General features: G+C 56.6%; 1 protein-coding gene across 1 annotated transcript; it reads right to left on the bottom strand.

Moving 5' to 3' along the window:
* Window positions 1-95: 95 nt before the first annotated feature.
* Window positions 96-17,437, bottom strand: MPP1 (MAGUK p55 scaffold protein 1). Its single transcript, XM_034064303.1, has 12 exons — window positions 17,209-17,437; window positions 11,080-11,223; window positions 10,679-10,757; window positions 9,657-9,742; window positions 9,117-9,185; window positions 5,914-6,110; window positions 5,556-5,662; window positions 4,862-4,942; window positions 4,295-4,375; window positions 3,668-3,870; window positions 3,423-3,497; window positions 96-1,431 (listed from the first exon to the last, which is right to left on the bottom strand). Exons 1-12 carry the CDS (start codon window positions 17,308-17,310, stop codon window positions 1,255-1,257), a joined length of 1,401 nt encoding a protein of 466 aa, XP_033920194.1. The 5' UTR covers window positions 17,311-17,437; the 3' UTR covers window positions 96-1,254.
* Between the last annotated feature and the right edge of the window lie 3,172 nt (window positions 17,438-20,609).

The raw sequence follows: 20,609 nt of genomic DNA, 5'->3' as shown, positions 1-20,609 counted from the left end.
TTTGGTGCTGGCCTGCCCAACCTTGTGTTAGGGGCAGAGAGGTGAGAACAGACTTCCAGGAAGTGCTCAGAGGAAGAGGCACAACACCAGTCATGGCAATGTCTCAGCACACGTTTATTGCTGCTCATTGTTTCCCTGCAGTGGATCAGAACAAAGGTCCCTATTGCACATCGATTGTGGTTTTGGCATCCTTTAAGAATTGCACAAGACTTCTGAACCCCTTTCCCTTAGCTGACTGCTGAACACACAAATGAGAGTTCACCTAAATGATGGCTATGGTTTGCCCAGGAGCCAGGGTGATGCTTCCCAGACATGGTCACGGTGGGGTTTGTGCTTCACTACGCTCCTGCAGGAGGATTCCCTTTGCAGGGATGGCTTTTATGCTCACATACAGTGTGCAAGTACACCCTAGACCGGAGAAAGCATGCCTGGATGATCTTTGCAGAGATGCTGTTTCTATTGCATGCAACTGCTACTTGTGGCTAGATTTACCCATTGAACTGCCTGTCCCTCTGGGGTTTAGTCCATGGGACTTCCTTGGCTGCTGCTGAGGCAGTAACAATCCAAGCTGCACAGTGAAGACTTGAAATACACTGAGCTTTTACAGTTACACAGGGAATCGCACAATTCCAACCTCAGAACATGGGCTGAGGCCTGCCTGGGGGTGGCATGTGCTATGCCACCAGCATCCAATCCATGTTCTCCTTTTCCTGCTCTTTCCCATCTGTGAGGAGGAACCCTAAGATGTAGGAACACTGGTGTGGTCTCTGTGAAGCCTCCTAAGCTGTGGGTTCCCTTGAAGCCTTGCAGCCTCCAGCCAGGCTGTTGAGGTGTCTGTGGCACAGTGTGCTCATGGTAGGGGACATCTGCCTGCAAAGCCTCTGCTCTTTCACTTCCCTTGGGCCTGATGCAGAGAGCATCTGGGTGCTCCAGCAGCACTGAGCCTTCCCCTGCCCAGTGAGGTGGGAGCTGTGCTCTGAGCTAACGGGGTGCTCTGGGCTTGGCTGTAGCCACTTAACACTACATTGTGGTACCCAGGGAGGCAGCCGTCCCCTGGGCATTCCCTGTCCTGTGTTCCCTTGGGAGAGGGGATCCGGAGATCCCATTGTGTGTGTCACCCAATTGAGACCATGTCCGTGGAGCAGCAGAGGAAGGGAATTGTGCTGGGCTGTGCGTGGATCAGGGAAACCTGAGGAGGTTTCTCCCCATGGCTGCAGGATGGCTGATGGGAAGCGGCTGGGGTCGGATGCCCTCTCAGTAGACCCAGGAGACAGGCACCCACTGTGGGGAGTTGCAGGCCTGCTCAAAGGCTTCCTGCAGCAGCTGGAGGCTTTCTTCCACCCCGTTGTTGACCAGCGAGAGGTCGAAGTAGTGTGCGTATCGGCTCCGGATGCTCTCCGAATCCTTCCGGAGCTGCTGCAAGGCCTCTGTCTGCAAGGAACAGGACAGTGGGTCAGGAGGCTGGGGAGGGATGATTGGAATCTCACAGCCTGCCCCAGCAGCCAAACTCCCTCCAGCTACCACCAGAACAGCTCAAGTGGTTGCTAAGCATCAGAGCATCCATGCAGTCTGACAAGATAGGAGCTGGTGCATTGTCTCTGGAGTGTGTGTCTGGGGGGTCTGCTGGACTTCTATGCCTTGCTGAGAGCATCAGGTTATCTGCTGGAGTGATGGCAGAGCTGTCAGACATTGGTCTGGTATTGAGCTTTGAAATGCTTTGTGGCAGCTCCCTAGGAGGAGCAGGTTCACCGAGCAGCAGGCTGCCCATTACTACACTGCAGTGTAGCCAGCTTGAGACCTGAGGCTGGTTTTGAGGTAGGATCCCTGCAGGATGGTCTCTCCTCACTGGCTCTTAACCTGGGTAGCACCAGCTAGCAGGCTGCTTTTGGCTGGGATAGATTTTGTCATAGGAAAAGCAAAGCTGCCTGCCTCCTTCAGCCAGTGTGGCTGTTCTGCACAGCTCTGCAGCTAGCCAGGAGCATCCCAGCAGCATGTCTCTGTGTGCCCCTCAATAGCAAAGTCCAGACCCATTTCCACTTAATGTCACCAACAGAGCTTGAAATGTAAGCAGCTCCCTGCTTCTGTGCCTGGAGATGGGCAAAGAGCTTGGGATGCAGCTCTTGCTGAGCTCTGCTGCGTGCTGCCCAGCAGCTCATGGGGTGGGCAATAAGCAGTGTGCCTGGCTCATAGGAGCTCTGCCAGCTCACATTTTGGCTCTGTTGCATCCCTCCTGGTAAGCAGCTACCTGAGCCGCAGCAGCAGCTATATATAGTGCCTGCACCAGCAGGGCTGGCCCTGCCCACTGCGGCAGAGCCAGCTCCTCTGCCTGGAGGCAGCCGTGGGGTGGGATGCAGCAGGCTGCCCACTGCCCTTCCTGGCCTGGCATTCGCCCCCCCAGCCTTCTGCAACTGGCTTTGCAGCCCTGTGCTCACCATGCTGCTAAATGCCTGTGTGATGCTTGCTCTGCTGCATACTTGCCCTGCAAACTGTTACTTTAAGCTTTATGGACCCCAAATTAGCAAGCTGGGACAGGTGGTGTTGTCTGGACATAGAATCACAGCATGGTTTGGGTTGGAAGGGAGTGCAAAGCTCATCCAGCTCCAACCCTTCCACTGGAGCAGCTGCTCCAAGCCCCTGTGTCCAACCTGGCCTTGAACACTGCCAGGGATGGGGCAGCCACAGCTTCTCTGGGCACCCTGTGCCAGCGCCTCAGCACCCTCCCAGGGAAGAGCTTCTGCCTAATGCCTAACCTGAATCTCCCCTCTCTCATCTTCAGTCCATTTCCTCATGTCCTGGGGGAAAGTCCCTGTACACAAGACCAGGAGGAGCACTGCTCTGTGGGTTTCCCTGTTCTCCCACCACTTCCCATTTCCCTGCAGAGGTTAGCCCTTGTGGGAGCTGGTCCTCTATCTTGGCAGGGCAGGCAGCACTGCTCTCTGCATCAGGGGCTTCCTGGGCAATGGCAGTGTGTAACTGCTAGCCTTGTGGTGCTGCATGGGTTAACTGCAGCATCAGTGCTGCTTTCATCCCATTTTGGAGAGATGAGCAGCTTAATGAGGCAGAGAATGAAAGGAGCTGCTGTATGGGTGTCCCATTTGCATAGCCAATGGCAGGATAAATATTCCTGCTCTGCAGCACTGCTGCAGCTGGAGATGGCCCTGGGTGCTGGGCTGGACACCCCACTACATGTTAGGGGCTAAGTATACTGCAAGCATAGGGGTTGCTTGGGGGTGTCAGTGTGGGAGGGACTCTACAGCCGCAGGAATCACCAGTTCCTGGTTCTCAGGTCTGCTCTCCTGGCCCACAAGGATCAGTGCAACAGAAGATGCTGATACAGAGCAGAGGGCAAGCTCTGGGCTGCTGCAGTGGGGTCCTTGCCCCCTTCCCTGAGCAGAACTCGGGCTCAGTGCCCTGCCACTCACCTCCTCTGCCTTGTCTGTTGGGGCAATGAACACTATGAATGGGGAGAGCTCGGCCGTGCGGACGATCTTCAGGGTCTGTGGAGAGAAGGGTGCAGTTACCAGGGGGTTCCCATGGGGAGGATAGAAGGGCATCCTCAGCCTGCTCTGAGCTGGGTACTGGACACAACCACCACTGTGCAAAGCAGCACTCACACACATGGTGCTGGAGAGGGAAAAGGGTGGCCACCCCATCCCCTGCTCCCTACCTGAGGCTCAATGTCCAAAATAGCGACTTTGTCCTGCTGGTGGATCTTGTGCACTGTTTCAAACTTGGTGCCAAACATGTTTCCCTGGTAGCTTCCAAACTCCAGGAACTCGTTGGCTGAGATGTCCCGGGTCATCTCCTCGGTGGACACAAAGTAGTAGTCCTTCCCATCCACCTCATTCTTCTTCTGGGGCCGTGTGGTGTCTGCACAGAGAGGGATACGGTGAGTGCTGGTGCCCAGAAGGAACAGGGACCAGAGCAGAGTGGGAAGCCTCTGCTCTGGATGACCTGGGCATCCCACCTTCCCTTGTTGAGCATGAGGTTAGCGCACAGAGGCCCTCAACACTTGGCTGTGCTAATCCCCTTTCCTGCTTGGGGCAATGAGGGAACCCAGCAAGCCCAATGAGAGCTGTTAGCATGCAAAGAGTGAGGTGTCTGCAATGCAGGTGGTAGCAACCCTACAGCCATTGGCAGGCTCAGCCCATGGGACAGCAGACAGGGTGGCCTCCAGCATCAGGGTCTTGGTGGCACTGGAGGAATACCTCCCTATGTCCCATCTGCTGTCAGAAGGCCTTGGCTCGAGGAGGTGACAGGAAACGTGTCCTGTGCCTCTGCCCTGGGTACTTACAAGGGGGTGGGTACATGAACTTGTCCGGGTTGTTGCTGAGCAGAGCGTTCTTGATGTGGCTACGGCCCACGCCGCTGGCCCCTGCAGACAAGGAGGGATGGAAGCTGGAGATGGGCTCGGGGAAGCCTGAGGAATGGTGCAGAGCTCCCGCAGCCTTGCCCAGGACCTGCTGCCTGAGCTGGTCTGTGGTGTATTCCAGCCCTGGAAGTGATGCTCCCTGCCCTAGGCACACTCACCTATAGCCCCAGCTGGAGAGCAGACTGGTGCTGCTGAGCTGGGCTGCCCATGGCCACCGTGCTCAGCACCCACAGTGTTTGAGTGCTTGCCCCAAAGGTAGCTGGGCAGACCAGAGCTGCTTTCAATAAGAGTCACCCATAAAGATACCCAGGAGCTGGAAACTCCTGAGTTAACCCAAGCCCAGCATCGCAGTGCAGATGCCAGACCATGCACAATGCCATGTGAAGGTCAGCCTGCGTGGTGCCTGCTCCAGGTAGAAGAGCTCACTAAGGGCCACACTGCCCCAGCCCTGTACGGTCCCCCCAGGATCCCATGGCACACAGGACCTACCGATGAGCACCAGAGTCTTCCTCTTGAAGGCAGGCAGCCTCACCACCTCCTCATAGGAAACCACATCCAGCTGGTCAAAAACTGGAGCAGAGGAGAAACAAGAGAGTGGTCAGAGCTGGTTTGGCTGCAGCAGCAGGGCTATGTGTGTGTGTGTCAGACCAAAGGCAGGTCCTTGGGCAAATGGAGGGAGCATCAGGATTGGGCTGGGAGCTCATCCCTGCGTAGGAATAGGGCAGCTTGTGGAGGGCTATTGGGAGCTGGACCAGCAGCCACCAGAGAAGCCAGGGCAGCTCTCTGAGTAACTCATCTCAGGACAGCAGGAGCTGGGAGCTGCATGGGGAGGCAGCAGGGAGCTTGTTGCTGGGGGAGCTTTATTTATTTGGTGATTTATGGCCTTGTTTGTTGCTGCTCGGAGCTGCGGGCCAGGCTGGGAGCCAGCACATCCTCAGGCGTGCTTAGCACAGGCTGTTGGCAGGGTCCCTGCCCCACTGGGGACACAGCAGTTCAGGCTGCTCCCTAATTGCAGTCAGCAGCTCGTGGGGTTTGAGGCTCAGGAGCCCAGCCTCGCAAGGAGCTTAGTGCCAAGAGCCATAGTGGTTGTCACTGGGCCATTAGGGCTGACTCCATGGACACATCTGTCCCAGGGGTGATGGCCAGCACTGGGGATGGAGCCCACTGCCCTGCTCACACTCACTGGAGCTGTGCTTGGCCAGGTATTTATCTTTGCACTTCTTCTTCTTCCCGAAGGGGCTACAGCTCGGGGATTCGCTCTGACCGGACTGGGTGACGCTTGCCACACGCCTGCCGAGAGAGGAGAACACCACCATAGCCCAACCATCACCCCAGGCCCAGGGGGGCAGCGGGACTGTCCCTCAGGCATGCAAGGGTGGCTGCTGGGACAGGTAAAGGCTCACCCTGTGGCAGACAAAGGAGACAACCACCTCCTTCTCCCAGCACTGACACTGGTGTTACCCAGCACAGCCGCACTCCTGACAGTGCATGGTCACTATTCCCACCTCCACTCCCAGACCCAGACCACCCCCAGCACCTACCACTCCTGCAGCTCTGGAGAAGGGATGAGTCCTGCTGACTCGGTGCAGGACCCCTCCACCCGGCCCTGCCACCAGTTGCTGTCATCCTTGTTTATGATCTGAATCACGTCCCCGGTCTGAAACTTCAGCCCTGCTTCCTTGCAGGGGATCAGGTTGTCTTTCTTGGGGTCATAGTCAAACTGTGCCCTCATGAACATCTGCCAAACAGAGAGCGGGCTGGCATCAGCATGGGCACGCAGGGTGGCTGATCCCAGCCCCACATGGCCGTGGAGGGACCCCAGCCCCTGCTGCTTTGCACACCCCATGAGGCCAGGTAGGGAGAAAGGAGATGCACAAAGCCTTGGGGGAAGCTCATGAGCACGGAGCTGCAGTGAGACATGCTGGGAAGAGGGAGGAGGGAAGAAGGAAGGAGGATGGCATCTTGGCCCTACTGGGATCCACTGGAACAACTGCAACCTCTAGCATGCTCCACAGCTCGAGCTTGGATCCTGACATGTAGCCCCCCCACTACACTGCTGCACAGTGCTAGTGAGCTGAACCAGCCAGAGGGGAGACCAACACAGGGTCTGCAATGGGGTGAGCAGAGAGAAGCCATCAGAACAGTGTTCCCTGCAATCCCATGTCCTGGGGACTGCAGGGACAGCCACATCTCAACCCCAGCTGCTGTGCCCGGGCCTCTCCCCAGCACTGTGCACCCCACTGCATGGCACAGGGCCCTCGGGGAGCCAAGGCTGCGATGTCCTCTCCATCCCTGCCTAGGTCTGTCCTGGCCTCTTCAGCATCAGCTGCTCTCATATTATGTTCCTCACAGCTGCAATGGGAAATGAGCTGCTGCTGCTCCCAGGCCACTGTGCCACCATCCTGGGGCTGGGCCAGCCCTGGGCACTGGGAAAGTGGCCCTTCCCTGTCCCCCCCTCTTCGGGAGGGAGTCTACAGTGCCTGCTGCCACCAGGGCAGATGATGCTGCTGCCTCCCCATGGTCTCAAGCCCTCCTTGGGCTTGAATATCTTTGCACGGTCAGGAAAGGAATGGCATTACAGCCTTTTCCACATGGAGCTGGTTTTCCAGGAAGGCTGCTCAGGAAGAACAGAATGTCAGGGAGCAACAGCATGGGTGAGAGCCACTATCCCTGGGAGGAGGGCAGACCAGTGTCTTCTGCACTGCCGCTTGCTCTCGGTGCCTGCATGAAGGGTTTCTCACCTGAAACACTGCTGCAGCAGCAACGTGTCCCTGACCAGGGCATCCTATTGAGTTATTTATCCCAGAAATGCAGCACGTAGCAAAGGGACAAAGGGATTCCTGTGGGGCGATGCCTATGTCCTGTGCTCGGGGGACACAGGCAGGGCCTGGAAAGTCATCCTCACTGGGTAAGGTAAAGCGTGCTGTCCTTGTTCCCCAGGAAAACCATGTCCCACAGTGGGTCCTCCTTCAGCAGTGCTGCTGGAGGCACAAGGCCAGCAGGACATGAATAATGGTTCCCTTTCAGTGCCAGAAAAGCAGAGCATACGGATCAAGCTGTGACATGAGAGCTCACAATGGGAGACAGTAAGAGTGGCATCTCCTTTCAGGATAAGGACTGATGCTTGCTTTGAAAGCACTCTGGCACCAGGAAGCTGGTCACCAACACATACACAGGAGGGATGCACAGCAAGCACTGCCTGGAGCCCTCTGCTCCCACAGACGCCAGTACCCCAAGGCAGACACAGGTCACTTTTGGAAAGACCCTGTCTTACACCTATTAGGAGTCAGCATCAGCCAGCCCCAGGCATCACCCACAGACTGCAAAGGGCCAGCTCCAAATGCCAGCTCTTTGCCTGCCTCCTGCCTGTCCCCTCCCTGGGGCTGGAAGCCCAGGTACCAAGCAGGTACCAGCATGAGAAGCCCTGGTCTTTAAAGCCAGAAGGCTGCTGTTTGTGCCTGGGAACAGGTTGGAGGTGACCTCGAGAGCCCACAGTGGTCAGTGCATTAGGATCAATGTCAAGAGAGACTCAGGGGCCTCAGAGTGGCTGGTTACCAGGCTGCAGGGTGAGCCAGGTGAGTGAGGTTTGTGATGCCAGGACCTGCACTGTCCTGCTTGCCAGGCCCTGGAATGAAGGTCATCACAGGGATCCATGAAAGAGAAGAACACTCAGCAATGGACTGCAACAAGCAGAGATGTGGGCAGCCCATGAGCTGACAGCACCATGGCCCTGGGCACAGCAAGAGGACAACTGCTGCTGGAAGGAGTCTGTCCCGTGTCCTTCCCTGAGCCCATGGCCAGTGTTGGGTGAGTCAGCAGCTGTGTTCTGCTCCTCAGAGGTAGCCTTTCCCCTGGCACTGCGCTGGCTGGGTCAGGCCAGGGAGGGCAGACAGACGGCAGGACAGGCATGGGGCTGTTTGATAAACAAACACGTGCAAGGCTGGGTGAGCTGGAACGGGGACAGCGTGTGCTGAGCAAGCCACGGAGGCAGCTTCCACTTGTCACCATGTTCACATGTCACTGCTCTGCGGAAGGAAAGAGGGTGCCATGGGCTCCCCCAGCTCATCCCTCTGCCTCTGAGCTCCTCTCCCACTCCTCCCTGTCCGTGATGCGCTGGGGTTGGCTCCTGCACCCAGAGACAGGACCACATCCTGCATCCCAGCCACCACACACGGAAGCCTTGGCATAGGAGCCATCCCTCCCCTCTCCTGAGCATCCCGAGCCACAGCAGGACCCCAAAGGCAGAGCCAGGCAGTGTCACCGTGTCGCAGCACATCACCCCCACCCCAGCAGAGGCAGCACAAGGAGCTGCCTTCCTCTCCCCCAGCGCTTCCGTCCTCCCACTCGCTGCTGGTGGCATCCGGACCTGCGCCACCCTCTCTGCACTGATGCACTGAGCATCAGGGACTGCGGCTCTGAAGGTGGCAGGAAACCCTCTGATGCTTCCTGGTGTGCACAAGCCACTGCTTTATCATCACCAAACACTGCACACATGTACTGCTGTGCCTCGGGAGCCCACATTCCTACATACACATCGGGTAAATACATCCACACAGGGCCGAAATCTGCTCGTTTGCAGCAATCTAATCACAGGATAGATCCTTTCATCCTCACTGGCAGCCATCCCCACGGCTCAACACAGCTCTCTCTCCAGCACTGGTCCCCTGTGCTTTGCTCTGGTCCCTCCCCAGCCCCACAGCCACATCCCATGTCCCAGCACAGTGGGTCTGGAGGCTGCACTTACCTGGAGAGCAGGCAGGCGGCTTTGCTGGTTGGGAATGACTTTTATTGAGACCATGCCCTTGGTTTCTTTCTAGTGAAGAAGGAAGGGGAGAAAGAAGAGTTGGAGGAGGTGGTGCCTGGAGGCAGCCGGCCTCTCGCTCCTTCCCTCCCGGGGACATCAGAGGCACAGCACTCCCTTCCCTGCCACAGACCAGATGCACTGTTGCTCCACAACAAGACCTACATGGTCCTGTGGGTACAACACATGTGGAGGCTTGAAGGGGCCTCCTGGGCCAACCATCCTTCTGAGGAGGGACCCAGCCAACAGCCTTCACTGCTGCTCAGGGCCAGAAACAAGCAGCAAGGACAGACCACCAAGGCTGTATAGAGACCTGGTGCTTGGCTCTATCACAGCACCCTGGTACAGCCACACCACACTGCAGCAGGCAGCTGTGTGCTGGCTCTAGTGTCTAGGAGGGGGTGAATGCTGAACCAGCATGCACACCTGCAGGCCAAAGGGGGTCTTCCCTAGGGAACAGCCCTACCAAACACAGATACCTACCAGCATCTTCTGCAGCTGGTCAACTGAGTGGTTGCTCACACTCTGCCCATTGATTTCTATGATTTCATCACCCACGTGAAGGGAGCCTGGCAGCAACAGGAGAAACATCAAAGTGCAGGACTGGACAGGAGCCACACATCAAACCCAACACAGCTCCACCAGCCTTCAGACCCCCTGGGCAAGCTGTGGCCAGGACACTGGGATGTTTGCCTGGAGCCCATGGAGCCACACATGTCACCTAAGCACAAGGGACTGGAGCCCCTCCACCCAATACACAGTCTTCATCTATTTTGAAGGTCACCAGATTGCTTTCCACAGTGTGTCTTTCAGTGCTTTAGACTGATCAAAGTACCTGTTTCTACCCCATGTACCCTGTCTGATGCCAAGTGACAGCCTCCTTAACAGAAGCTGTCTTGACTGTGTTTTCAGTTTATATACCCAGCCAGCTTACAGCCTCAGATACACTGCTATAAAATCAAGCTCCAATAGTGTTACTGGAATGACTCCTATGTTATTTTGGCAGGGGCAAGCTCAGACTTCCCACTTGGATCCAAGGCTGGAAAAGGGACCTCTTCTTCTAAGCACAGAACATCTCATTTCCATGTCCCCTTGGCAAGACCCAAAACCAGAAAATAGCACCTATTTATGTCTGTTGGCACCTTCACGTGGTCTGCAAAGCCAATCCACAGCAAGCCTGTCCCACCTGTGCACTTTAGGAGTGGGAAGAGCTTCCCATGCAGTCTCTGGGGTATGACCCATCTCTTGTTACAGTGACCCCATCACGGGATGGAGACAGACGATCTCTGCTTCCTTTCTGGGAGAGCCCTTCCCCCTATCCTTTATTGCTCCCTAAAGCCTCCAGTGCATTAACATGCCAACCATGCAGACAGACCAGCGAGTCCCGAGCTCCTGGCATATCCCTGCTGGAGGAACGGACACACATGTCCTCACCATAGGGGAAAGCCAACAGCGCTGTGGGGCCACCCTATCTCTGCAGACGTGCATGCCAAGGGCCTTGTTACCTTGTCTGTGAATCATGCCCCCGTGGAAGATCCTGGCCACCATACAACTCTGCTTGTCGTTGAGCTTCAGCGTGATTCCCTGGAAGACAGGAAAATCCATGACCGCTTGCTGCAGGGGAAGAGCTCCCGTGTTCTCAGCAAGGTCCTCTCCAGCCCCATGTCCATGGTGGGCTGTGCAGTGGCTTAGGGAAGCCGCTGCAGCTCCTCTTGGCACAGGCATCATCACCCTTTGATGGGACTTGCTCCCATGATGGACTTGCAGGATCCAGCACCTTCATCCCATGGCTAAGGGCTCCAGTGATCTGCTTCCCCTGAGGCCAGCCTGTTGGCATGGCTCTACCTGCCCTTCCGCCCCCCCCAGGTGCCACCAGGCTTTGGGATTGGGATCTTCCAGCTCTCACCATGGGCTCTTCCATGACCTTCTCGAACTGGACGAGGCGGATCTTGCGCATCTCGCGGCCGTTGCTGTGGGAAGGGCTGCCCCCCGTCACTGAGCCGTTGGTGTAAATGTCCTCAGTGATGGCATTCGGGGACTGAGTGATGGCCTGTCAGGGCAAAACAAACACTGGGGTTTAGGGGCCTGGGGGTGCTGGCTCCCTGCTGTGGGGCTGAGCTACTCCATCACGATAGGGTGCATGGGGTGCAAGTGGGACACAGGGGAGCAGAGACCCATGGGCTGGAGGACAGGACTGGAAGAGCAAGAGAAGAGAAAGAGTTCAGGCTGGATATAAGGAGGAAGTTCTTTACTGTGAGGGTGCTGAGGCACTGGAATGGGTTGCCCAAAGAAGTGATAAATGCCTCATCCCTGGCAGTGTTCAAGGCCAGGTTGGATGAAGCCTTGGGTGATATGGTTTAGTGTGAGGTGTCCCTGCCCATGGCAGGGGGTGGAACTGGATGATCTTAAGGTCCTTTCCAACCCTAACTATTCTATGATTCTTCATAGCTTCACCCTCGAAGATGTGGATGTGGGCTTGATCTGCACTTTTCCAGCCTGGGAAACACAGGAGGTAAGAAAACTTTGGCTAAGCTGCAGGTATCAGAAGCCAAGTGTCCACAACATCTGCATCAGTAAGTCCCAAACACTACCTGTGTCTTGCAGCAGCACTTAGCCCACAGCTGGCTTGTTGCAGAGCATAAAGGCCAGGACACCAAGTGAACGGAGCAGTTTATGACACCCCTGAGACCAGGGCCAAGCTCTGCTCTTGCTCAGCTCTCAAGTTCAACCTCTCCGCATCTACATCAATGGACAACCAACACAGTGCGGAGCCATGCGTGCATCCAGGCACAGAAGGTAATGTGCTCCAAGCAATCCAGAAACTCCCTGTTTCCCTCCCCAGCTCCTAGCAACAGACCAGCACTGGGAAACCAAGCAGAGGCTTTCATCCATGGGAAACCCTCTGTTCTTGTCCAGTTTGTAGCGTGCTCCCATCAGCACCCAGGTTGGGAACCACAGCCAGCAAACCTGTGGGGACACCAGCAAGGTCCTCGCTGGCTGTAGTCCTGCACCAGCACCGTGGCCACACCGTTCCCAGCCTGGCACAGCCAACACTTCTCCTCGACACACACCTCCCTGCCAGCATCCAGCTGGGTGCCAGGCCCCTGGGCTCCAAGCCAGTGGCTGGGAAGTGGTGTCCTGACCCTCTGCCCTGGGTTGCTCTCACCCACTGCAGGCACCCAGCCCAGAGCCAGAGGCTGCAGCCCCACTGCTGTCAATGGGTGAGCTGCAGCCAGGCTGTGGGGAGGTCCATGTGGGTGCAACTGGGGTGAAAAGCACTGGCTGGTGGGGTGCAGGCACGGCACTGAACCACAATGAAATCGGCTTGGGTAGGGATGTGTGCTATCAAGCTGAGACCAGTCCTGTGCTGTGGTGGAAAGCAGGGAGGGAGCTGAGGGCAGAGGCAGCAGAGCCAGGACTAGTCAGGACAGAGGCACTGGTAGAGAGGGATAGACCATGGGCACTGTTGTAGTCTTGGCCTTAAGCAATGGTGGATCTGGGCTAGGACAGAAAGGATGGAGGGAGTCTGGTGCCCACACTGCAGCAACAGGGAAGACGTGGGATTTATTTTTAAGCCAACTACTTATAAAAGAGCCAACCAATCTCCTCCTCGGAGGAAAAAAGGCGACCACGTGGGCTCCAGCTGCCAATGGCTTAAACATGGAGGAGGAGGAGGCTGAATCCCAGCCCAGATGCCCCCCCAAGCCTGTCTTGCCAAGCCCAGCAGGGCACGCTGCTACCATGTGCAGGGCAGAGGGACAGATCCAGCAGTGTGGTGTCCAGAGCCAGCTCTCTGCTGAGCCAGCTACTGGGAGAAGGAATTGGAGGATGAGGAACTTCTCCAGCCTTGCCCAAGGCCAAAGTGCCCGTGAGATGGTTTGAGTCAGCACAGATCACGCTTGTCTTGGCCAGACCTGTTTGTTTCCCCATGCAATCCCTGGCTTCAAACCTCCAGGCTCAGCAGAGCCCATTGACCCAGGTCCCAGGTGCAGCCTGCTCCAAGGGTTGGGAGTCACAGTCCCCACCATGGCTTCCAGCTGAGCCTCCCAGCCCTCACCTTTGCTTCTTGCTGAGAGCTGGAGAAAACACCCAGTGCTCACTGCTGACACAGCACTATTGTCACCCTGGTGACTCCCCGAGTGAGCCTTGCCCCAGCGACCGGCTGCTGTGCCACCAGTCACTCAATGGCAGCTCTGCACACAGCAGGGTCCTCCACCAACCCCCAGACAGAGCCATACTGGGATGGTGTGGGATCTTCCTGACCACACTGGGCAGCCGGTGGCAGGGGATGGGAAAAACCCTGGTGTGCAAGGAGGACCAGGAGATTCCATCCCTGGTGCTCGGCATCCAGCAGCCACAGGACATGCGTGTGGCTTTCATGTGAGCCAGCTGTGCCTATCACCCACCCTGCACTCTTCCAGCAGCCACCACGCTCTTCTCTAGCTTGGCCCAGCATAGCCTGTGACCCCAAGAGCCTTTCAGTTCATGCTGGCAGCCGGCCATACCCAGCTACTTACACTGTGCTCCACAGGAAACATCTGTGAGTGCTGCTAAGAGCCGGCTCTGTGGCCACCAGCCACTGCCAGCTCGGAGCCGGTCACCGCTGGGGCCAGCCTGGGGGCAGATGTGGGGAGAGCAGGTTGTGGGGCTGAGCTGTGTGACAGCACCCATGGGAGCTGCTCAGCCATACGGGTGCCTTGCAGCTGGCTGATGAGGGTACAAATGGTGGCAACACAACCAGCTCCAAAGAGATGAACCCCAGCTCCCCGCCTGCCTTATCCTCAAGAGCCTGGATTTCACATCTCAGGGCAGAGGGCAGCGAATTCCTCAGGAGGGAATTCAATCAGTGTGGAGCAATCCTTGGTGTCCTGTCCCCAGCGGGGTCACTCATGGGCCAGGGTTGCTCCGGCTGTTGTGCTGGCTCAGCCGGGCTGCCTGGCACAGGCACATCAAACATTAACCAGCAGCTTGTTTGCAGGGGGCTGGAGCAGCACTTGGGGCAAGCAGCACCATGGTGCAAAGGGCACGTCTGGTTCCTGGGCTCTCATTGCTGCTCAAACCAAGGGGTTTCAGTACTGGCTGGGTTTGGAGGAGCAGGGGCACCCTGGGGGATGCGGTCAGATGCTGCGGGCTTCCCCAAGCTGGTCCCCAAAGGACAGCAGCTCAGATAAGGGAGGGAATCCTGGAGCTGGGATCCCCTGGGCCTACGCTCTGGGCTGGCAAGGAGACACACTGTGCTACCCACAGCGAAACACAGAATCCCAGCTCCCTCCAGGAATCGTTATCCCTCACATTATAATCACCATGGGTGCATGCAGGTGGTGGCTATTTGGTGGAGAGATGTCCTGGCCCAGCAATCTCTGCTCCCACCCTCTAGTGCCCCAGCCTCACCTCCCCACCATCCAGTAGATGTGTGCATCACAGCCTCAGCAGGGCTTAAGCAATACAGCAATGAGTAAAAAGAGCAAATTAGCAAAACAAAAGCCCAGCCTTGATTCTGGGAGCTGGTTTTGGGCTGCTCCAGCAGGCTGAGAAGCAATGGGGCATTCAGAAGTAATTCAACCCTGCTGGGGGCTACTGCCTTCTCAGGTCTGCCAGCACAAGGAGCAACCTCACCCAAGACCCCTTCCAGCAATATGGTCCAGGTTACAACAAACAAACCAGAGAGGTATTTAAACCAAGCAGGATTACATTGCTAACACTGGGAATAGGCCCAGCAACACCAACACGTTACAGAGGGAAGGGAAACAGAGAGGGATACAAGCTGTGGAGGTTAGAAGATGCCACCAGCTCTGCACGCCCTCAAACTGACTCCGTGTCATGGAGTTCTGCAATGGAGAAGGGCCAGGTTTTCATGGGAGCACAGTCAGCTTTGCTGAGGCTCCATTTTCCCACCAGGAAAGGCTGATGCAGCCTCCAGATGTGTTTATGAAACCAGTCACCTCCAAAGGAGAGCCAGTAAAGCCACAGCACTGAGCAGAAACCCAAGGAGCTGCCCGGCCGCTCCATCCCCACCTTCCACAACAAGCCCTGCAAAACCACTTCTCTCCAGAAGCTGCCATAGACTGGAACATGGCAACATGAAAGGAGAATGCATTTGAGACGGGAAGGCTGGAGCCAGCCCTCCACACTTCATTCTGGCCAAGGCCAGAAGCTTTGCTCAGCTTTCAACCACTAGTTTTGCCCACAGTCGCTTCAGGATTTGATCCCTCAGGAATGTGGCCTCAGTTTAGACGTCAGGAACCACTGCCCACAGGGATACGCAGTGTCCCCTCTGCACCCACAGGCTCAGGTCCCCCCAGAAGCACCCTCTTTACCAGACTCCCAAAGGTCACATTTGCTGCCCATTTTACAGCTGATCAATTGAGCCACAGGCAATAATGAAACATGTCCAAGGGCACCCTGACAGCCAGGTGCAGAGCTGGGAATAAAGCCCACACCTTTTTGGTACATCTGTTTGCCAGTTGGGAGATAAGGATAAGATATGGGCTCACTGGAAGAGGGCAAGTGGCTCCCTCCGCTTTGGCTTGTTTTCTAGCAAGCTTCCACACACCGAGGGCTTGCGTGCCAAGGGAGGAACACAAGAAATGGGGAAGAGAAACCTCCCAGCTACTCTGTTTGACCCCAGCCAAATTGCAGCCAAACCCAGAGCTGCTGCTGGGTGATATCCCCCCTTTCCTACAGCATCCATGGGTCAGCACCATCTCTGTATGCCCATGACAAGCATGAGTGGCTGGCAAGCTCAGGACATGTAACCCCAGTTGGGTGCCAGCTCTGCATAACGCCTCTTAAAAGACCCAAGGCAGATCCCAGTTCACCATCTCTCTCTTTATCCCTATTGGAATAAACATACTGTAGCAGCAGGGAGCTGTAGGCCAGCTCCTACATTTTCCATGCCCTCCTGCCTGCCATTGGTGATTTATCCATGCTCTGCCTGTAGCCAGGCAGGCCTTCTGCTTGGATCGTGCAGGCAGAGGGATGGGAGAGCTCCTCTCAGCAGCTGCCTGATCCAGCCACTTGGCTTTAAAAGCTTTTTATCTTTCTTTTTGCTCTTTGTAAGCAGTCTGCCAAGGTTGAGCCATAAAAAGTGCACGAACCGCTGGTGTGGGATACATCAGACAAGCCTCTTTTGGATGCCATAGTGTCCAACAGGATGGGCCAAGGACAGCACTTCAGGACAATTTCCTCCCTGCTCTCTGAGGCTCCCCACAGCTGCAACGAACCCTCAGCCCAGGCACATTATGCCATGGCTCCATCAGGGACTCCTGTTCGGAGCTGAAAACCTCTGCTGGGACAAAAGCACCAGCTGTTTAGCACTGGGAACTGCTGACCTTCTCCTGGTTGTACCCGAGCTACCCCAGATGACACCAGCTGGGGAAGGAGCCCTCCAAGCAGAACCCATGGTTCCTTCCCTGGAAGTGGGGTGCCAGCCCATTCCCTGTGCCACAGCCGGTGTGTGTGGGGCTGGCTGCATCCTCTTTCTCTGGGGCTAAGCCCATGATCACCAGCACCCCTCCAGCCCATGCTGCAGACCTGGATGTTGCTCAAGCTGAATCAGCTCATGTGACAGGCAGTTCCAGATCAGACCAGCTATAACTTTGCAGCAAAACAAGCACAAGCTCCTCCGTGGCAGGATGCTGAAACCTTCCTCCCCTGCTCCCTTCAGCTCCTTCTTCCCTGCCCGGCTACGCTGGCTGACCATCCCCCAAGGTACCCCCAGCAAAGAGCCCTGCTCCTGGGGTGCCGGGGACCAGCAGTGCCACATGCAAGGCACATATATGGGTGCTCATTTCCTGCCTGCCATCGGGTCTCTGCCTTAGGGGCCCTGCTCCCCTTTGTGCGTGCGGGAAGGAAGGGATGGAGAGGCCCCCGGGGCGCAGGGTGCTGAGATAAGGGCCAGCAAGGGAAAAGGGGACATGGGAAGCGCCACCCTGGGGCTCTCTGCCCGGCCTCGGCAGGGAAGGGGCCCGAGGGATGGAGGGGTCGGAGCCGCCGCTGCTGGGGCGGATCGGGGCTGCCTCCGGCCGCCGCTCACCTCGGGCTTGGCCCGGTTCTGCAGGAGGTGCTCCAGGTAGAGGTCGGACAGCGCGGTCCGCATGCTGCCGGCGCTGGCGCTGCGCCCCGACTTGAGGGTCATCCCGCTCCGCTGCCGCCGCCGCTCCGCCACCGCCGCCAGCAGCTGCAGCCGGTTCCGCTGGCTCCAGCAGAGCGGCCCGGCCACGGCCCCGGCCCCGGTGCAGCAGTACCGCCGGCTCCCCGCACGCTCCGCCCGTGTGGCAGCGGGGGAAGGCCGGGGGCCGGGCGGGCGGAGCCAGCGGAGGGGCAGGACCGGAGCCGCGGGCAGCGCCGCCGCATGGTGCCGCTTCCCGGCCCGGTGGGTGCCCAGCGGCCCTCGGTGGGGATGCGGTGGAGGGGATGGGGCTCGGCTCCCTCGCAGCGGCAGCAGCCGCTCAGAGCATCGCCTGGCTGCCACCGTGGGGTCTCTTATCCCCATCGTGTCTCGGTTGCGAACAGCCCCTGGGTCGTGCCCGAGCACTGGGAAGTCTGGATGCTCATGGAAGCCTGCATCTCTAGCAACAGCTCATGTGGTTGCCAAAGTCACCGCTGAAGGCTGCGTCTGAGGCAGGCTTCATCCCCCCACAGGCAGGGCTGAGGTCCAACAATAACATGGGGAGCACATCTCCAAAGCAGTGTTGGTGCATAGAGGGGCTCTCATAAGCTAATGGTCACCCCTGGGCCCTGCAGGTGTGCTGAGAGGGGTGTGCTGTGCTCTGGGGTGCCTCCAAGGTGAGGAGATCCAGGGACTTCTCAGAAACTGAGTCTTGCAGCAGAACTCACTACTGGGGAGAGCAGAGAGACACCAGGAAGCCTCCTTTTTCTTGGCTCTGACACGCAGAGCAGCTCAAGCTGGATGCCTCCAAAGAGGGACCCCAAACAAAGAAATCCCTGGGCAATTACACCCTTACAAAGTTCCTCACCCTTTCTTCATGCAACAGTTTTGACCAGTAGTTAATATGACTATTTTTATATTAATTAGACAGTAATTAATACAACCATTACCTAAAACCTAATGGTTTTGGGGTCTTCCTGTTCTTCATTGGGTCCCTTAATTGTCTCTAAGTGTTTTTTATGCTAGGGTTTTTTTCTCTTATCTCTAAGGTTGCTGTGTCAGCTCACAGTGGTAGCAGCCTTCCTTGCTTCCTTATCTTCCAGTCTGAACCAGCTCTGGGGCCTTCTTTTACACAACTAGTGAAAAGTTCAGTGTGTCTGGATGAAAGTCCACAGCTTGCAGCCTAGACCTTCGTCAAATTTAGCTGCTAAAGCTAAGCAAGTTATGCCAAGCAAATTCCGTATAAGTAGCATACATATTTATGGAGCATCCTCAACCAGGAGCTGAGGCAACCTGGGAGGAGAGCAAGCCTGGCCTCTCCTGAAGAGAGGGGGTTGTTGGGGAAGAGTATGGACATACAGTGGGATTGTGGGGCATGGCTTTGAAACATGCTGCTCTGAGCACAGCTGCCTTGGCTCCAGGCTCCTCCTGCACTCACGGGCTAGAAGCAAGATGGTAACAGTGTGGGGTAGGAGGCAAGAGATATGGAGAGCAGAGAGAAGCTCTGCAATGAATCGTGGAATATGTAATAGGAGTGACAAATGTGACAAGAGACACCTGACAGACAGAAAAGGGAAGTCTAAGTCTGTTCATTCCCTCTTGGTTACATACAGGGAAACCAAGGTGGAGGAGGCGGTGAGCAGCTCCATCCTAGTGCCATGGCTGAAGTGGGAATCAGGCTGTGCTTGCCCAGGTTCACTCCCTGTTGGCCGTGGTCCCTGCTCAGGTGTTCTCTTCAGCATTCTGCTGCCTGTTTCAGTTATGTGCTGGCAACGTCTTCTGAGAATGGTGCCCACCTTCCCAGTTACATTACCTCCATACATCCCCCACGTCTGGCTCAGGTAGGGGCTCTCCATCCAGCATGGGAGAAGCCAGATTCAGAAACAGCCCTGACTCATGACAGGGCTCTTTGAGGGTGGTGAATAGGCAGGAGCATCCCCTGTCTTGAAGGCAGAGGGTTTTGTGCTGGTCAAGCCTTCCCCTGCACAGAAACATCTGTGACCTGGGGAAACTATGATGCATCTCAGACCTACATTGCGTGGGGAGGAAACAGCGTCTGGTCTCCATTCCCTGCAGATGTCAAGGGATGATTCCTCTAATGGATGCTGGAGCTTGGCAAGCTCTGACACATCTGTGCCTGCCCACAGCCTCTTCCCGGTGCTCTCCCACAACGTAGCTCCTACATTGCTTCCTGAGTGGCTGGAGAACATCCTGGAGCTGCTCGGGGCTGGTTGGTGAAGGCTGCTCAGTCGCCTGCAGAGATTTCAGCCGTGTTTCCGCTTTGAAAACAACCCAGAGGGAGCTCTGGTGCACGCAGCTTTTGCTCTGATCTAAACCTGTGTCCCCAGACAAATGTGCCACAACACAGCAGCCTGTTTCTGCGGGCAGAAAGAGTTCGAGCATCCACTGGTACAGGCAGGGCCTGTATCCCTGCTTCACCAAGCACAGCTGGGTACCAGCCCTGAGAGACAAGGCAGCCAGGACCATACAAAGCAGTCCTGTGTGACTGATCATACCTACATCTGAGCCAGCTTCTGCAGGGAGGCTTCTGGTCCTCACCAATTTTGTCTTAGAAAGATGCTCTGCTCTTGAGCAATCCTCATCAGTCCCTCTCTCTGATGGATATTTCAGCATCAGCAGGTCAGGCTCAGCCTGGCTTGCAGGGGTAGCCATGGGAGGAACATGCAGATAGATGCCCTTGTCCAGGGGACTGAGCCAGTTACTGAGTGTGTGCATGTCCTGCCTACAGTCCAGCTGCTGTTTGGGGTTGAGCTGATGTCTCTGCCCCGTTTTCTCTGCCATCAGGCCCTTCACCATGCCCGGGATACTCCCCTGCACTGATGGACCAGACACTGCAGCCAGTTGTCCTTGGGCAGCATTGGCCACAGTGCTCAGAAGAGATGCAGTTGCCTTGGAGCTGAGGAAGTTTGCCTTGGGAAGGGCCCAAGGTGGCAGGTTTGGTCCTCCCCGGCTGAAGGCTACCCTGCCTCAGGCAGGGCTGCTCCCCTTTGAGAAGCTTAGGGCTCCAATTTCTCTCCTCAGGCCAGTACTTACCAGTGCCTGGTTATTGTCAGGATGCAATCAAGCCAAAGGGTGATTGCATCTGCTGCTGGGGCTGTAATGTAATCACTGCCAGGGCCACAGCAAAGGCTCCTTGTGCAGCAATGTGGAGCTTAACAGTTGCATGAGGCTTTTTCAGCACTGCTTTATTTCAGACATCAGCTTCTGACCTCTGCTGGGTGTGGGTTCCAGGACAGCTCACACCATTGGGCTGATCTGCAGCTCATCTCCCTGGTCCCTACCACAACCATCCCCTGGTGCTTCCA

This window comes from Melopsittacus undulatus, chromosome 6, assembly GCF_012275295.1.
Source record: "Melopsittacus undulatus isolate bMelUnd1 chromosome 6, bMelUnd1.mat.Z, whole genome shotgun sequence".
NCBI lineage: Eukaryota > Metazoa > Chordata > Aves > Psittaciformes > Psittaculidae > Melopsittacus > Melopsittacus undulatus.
This window is presented reverse-complemented; position numbering and strand designations above follow the sequence as displayed.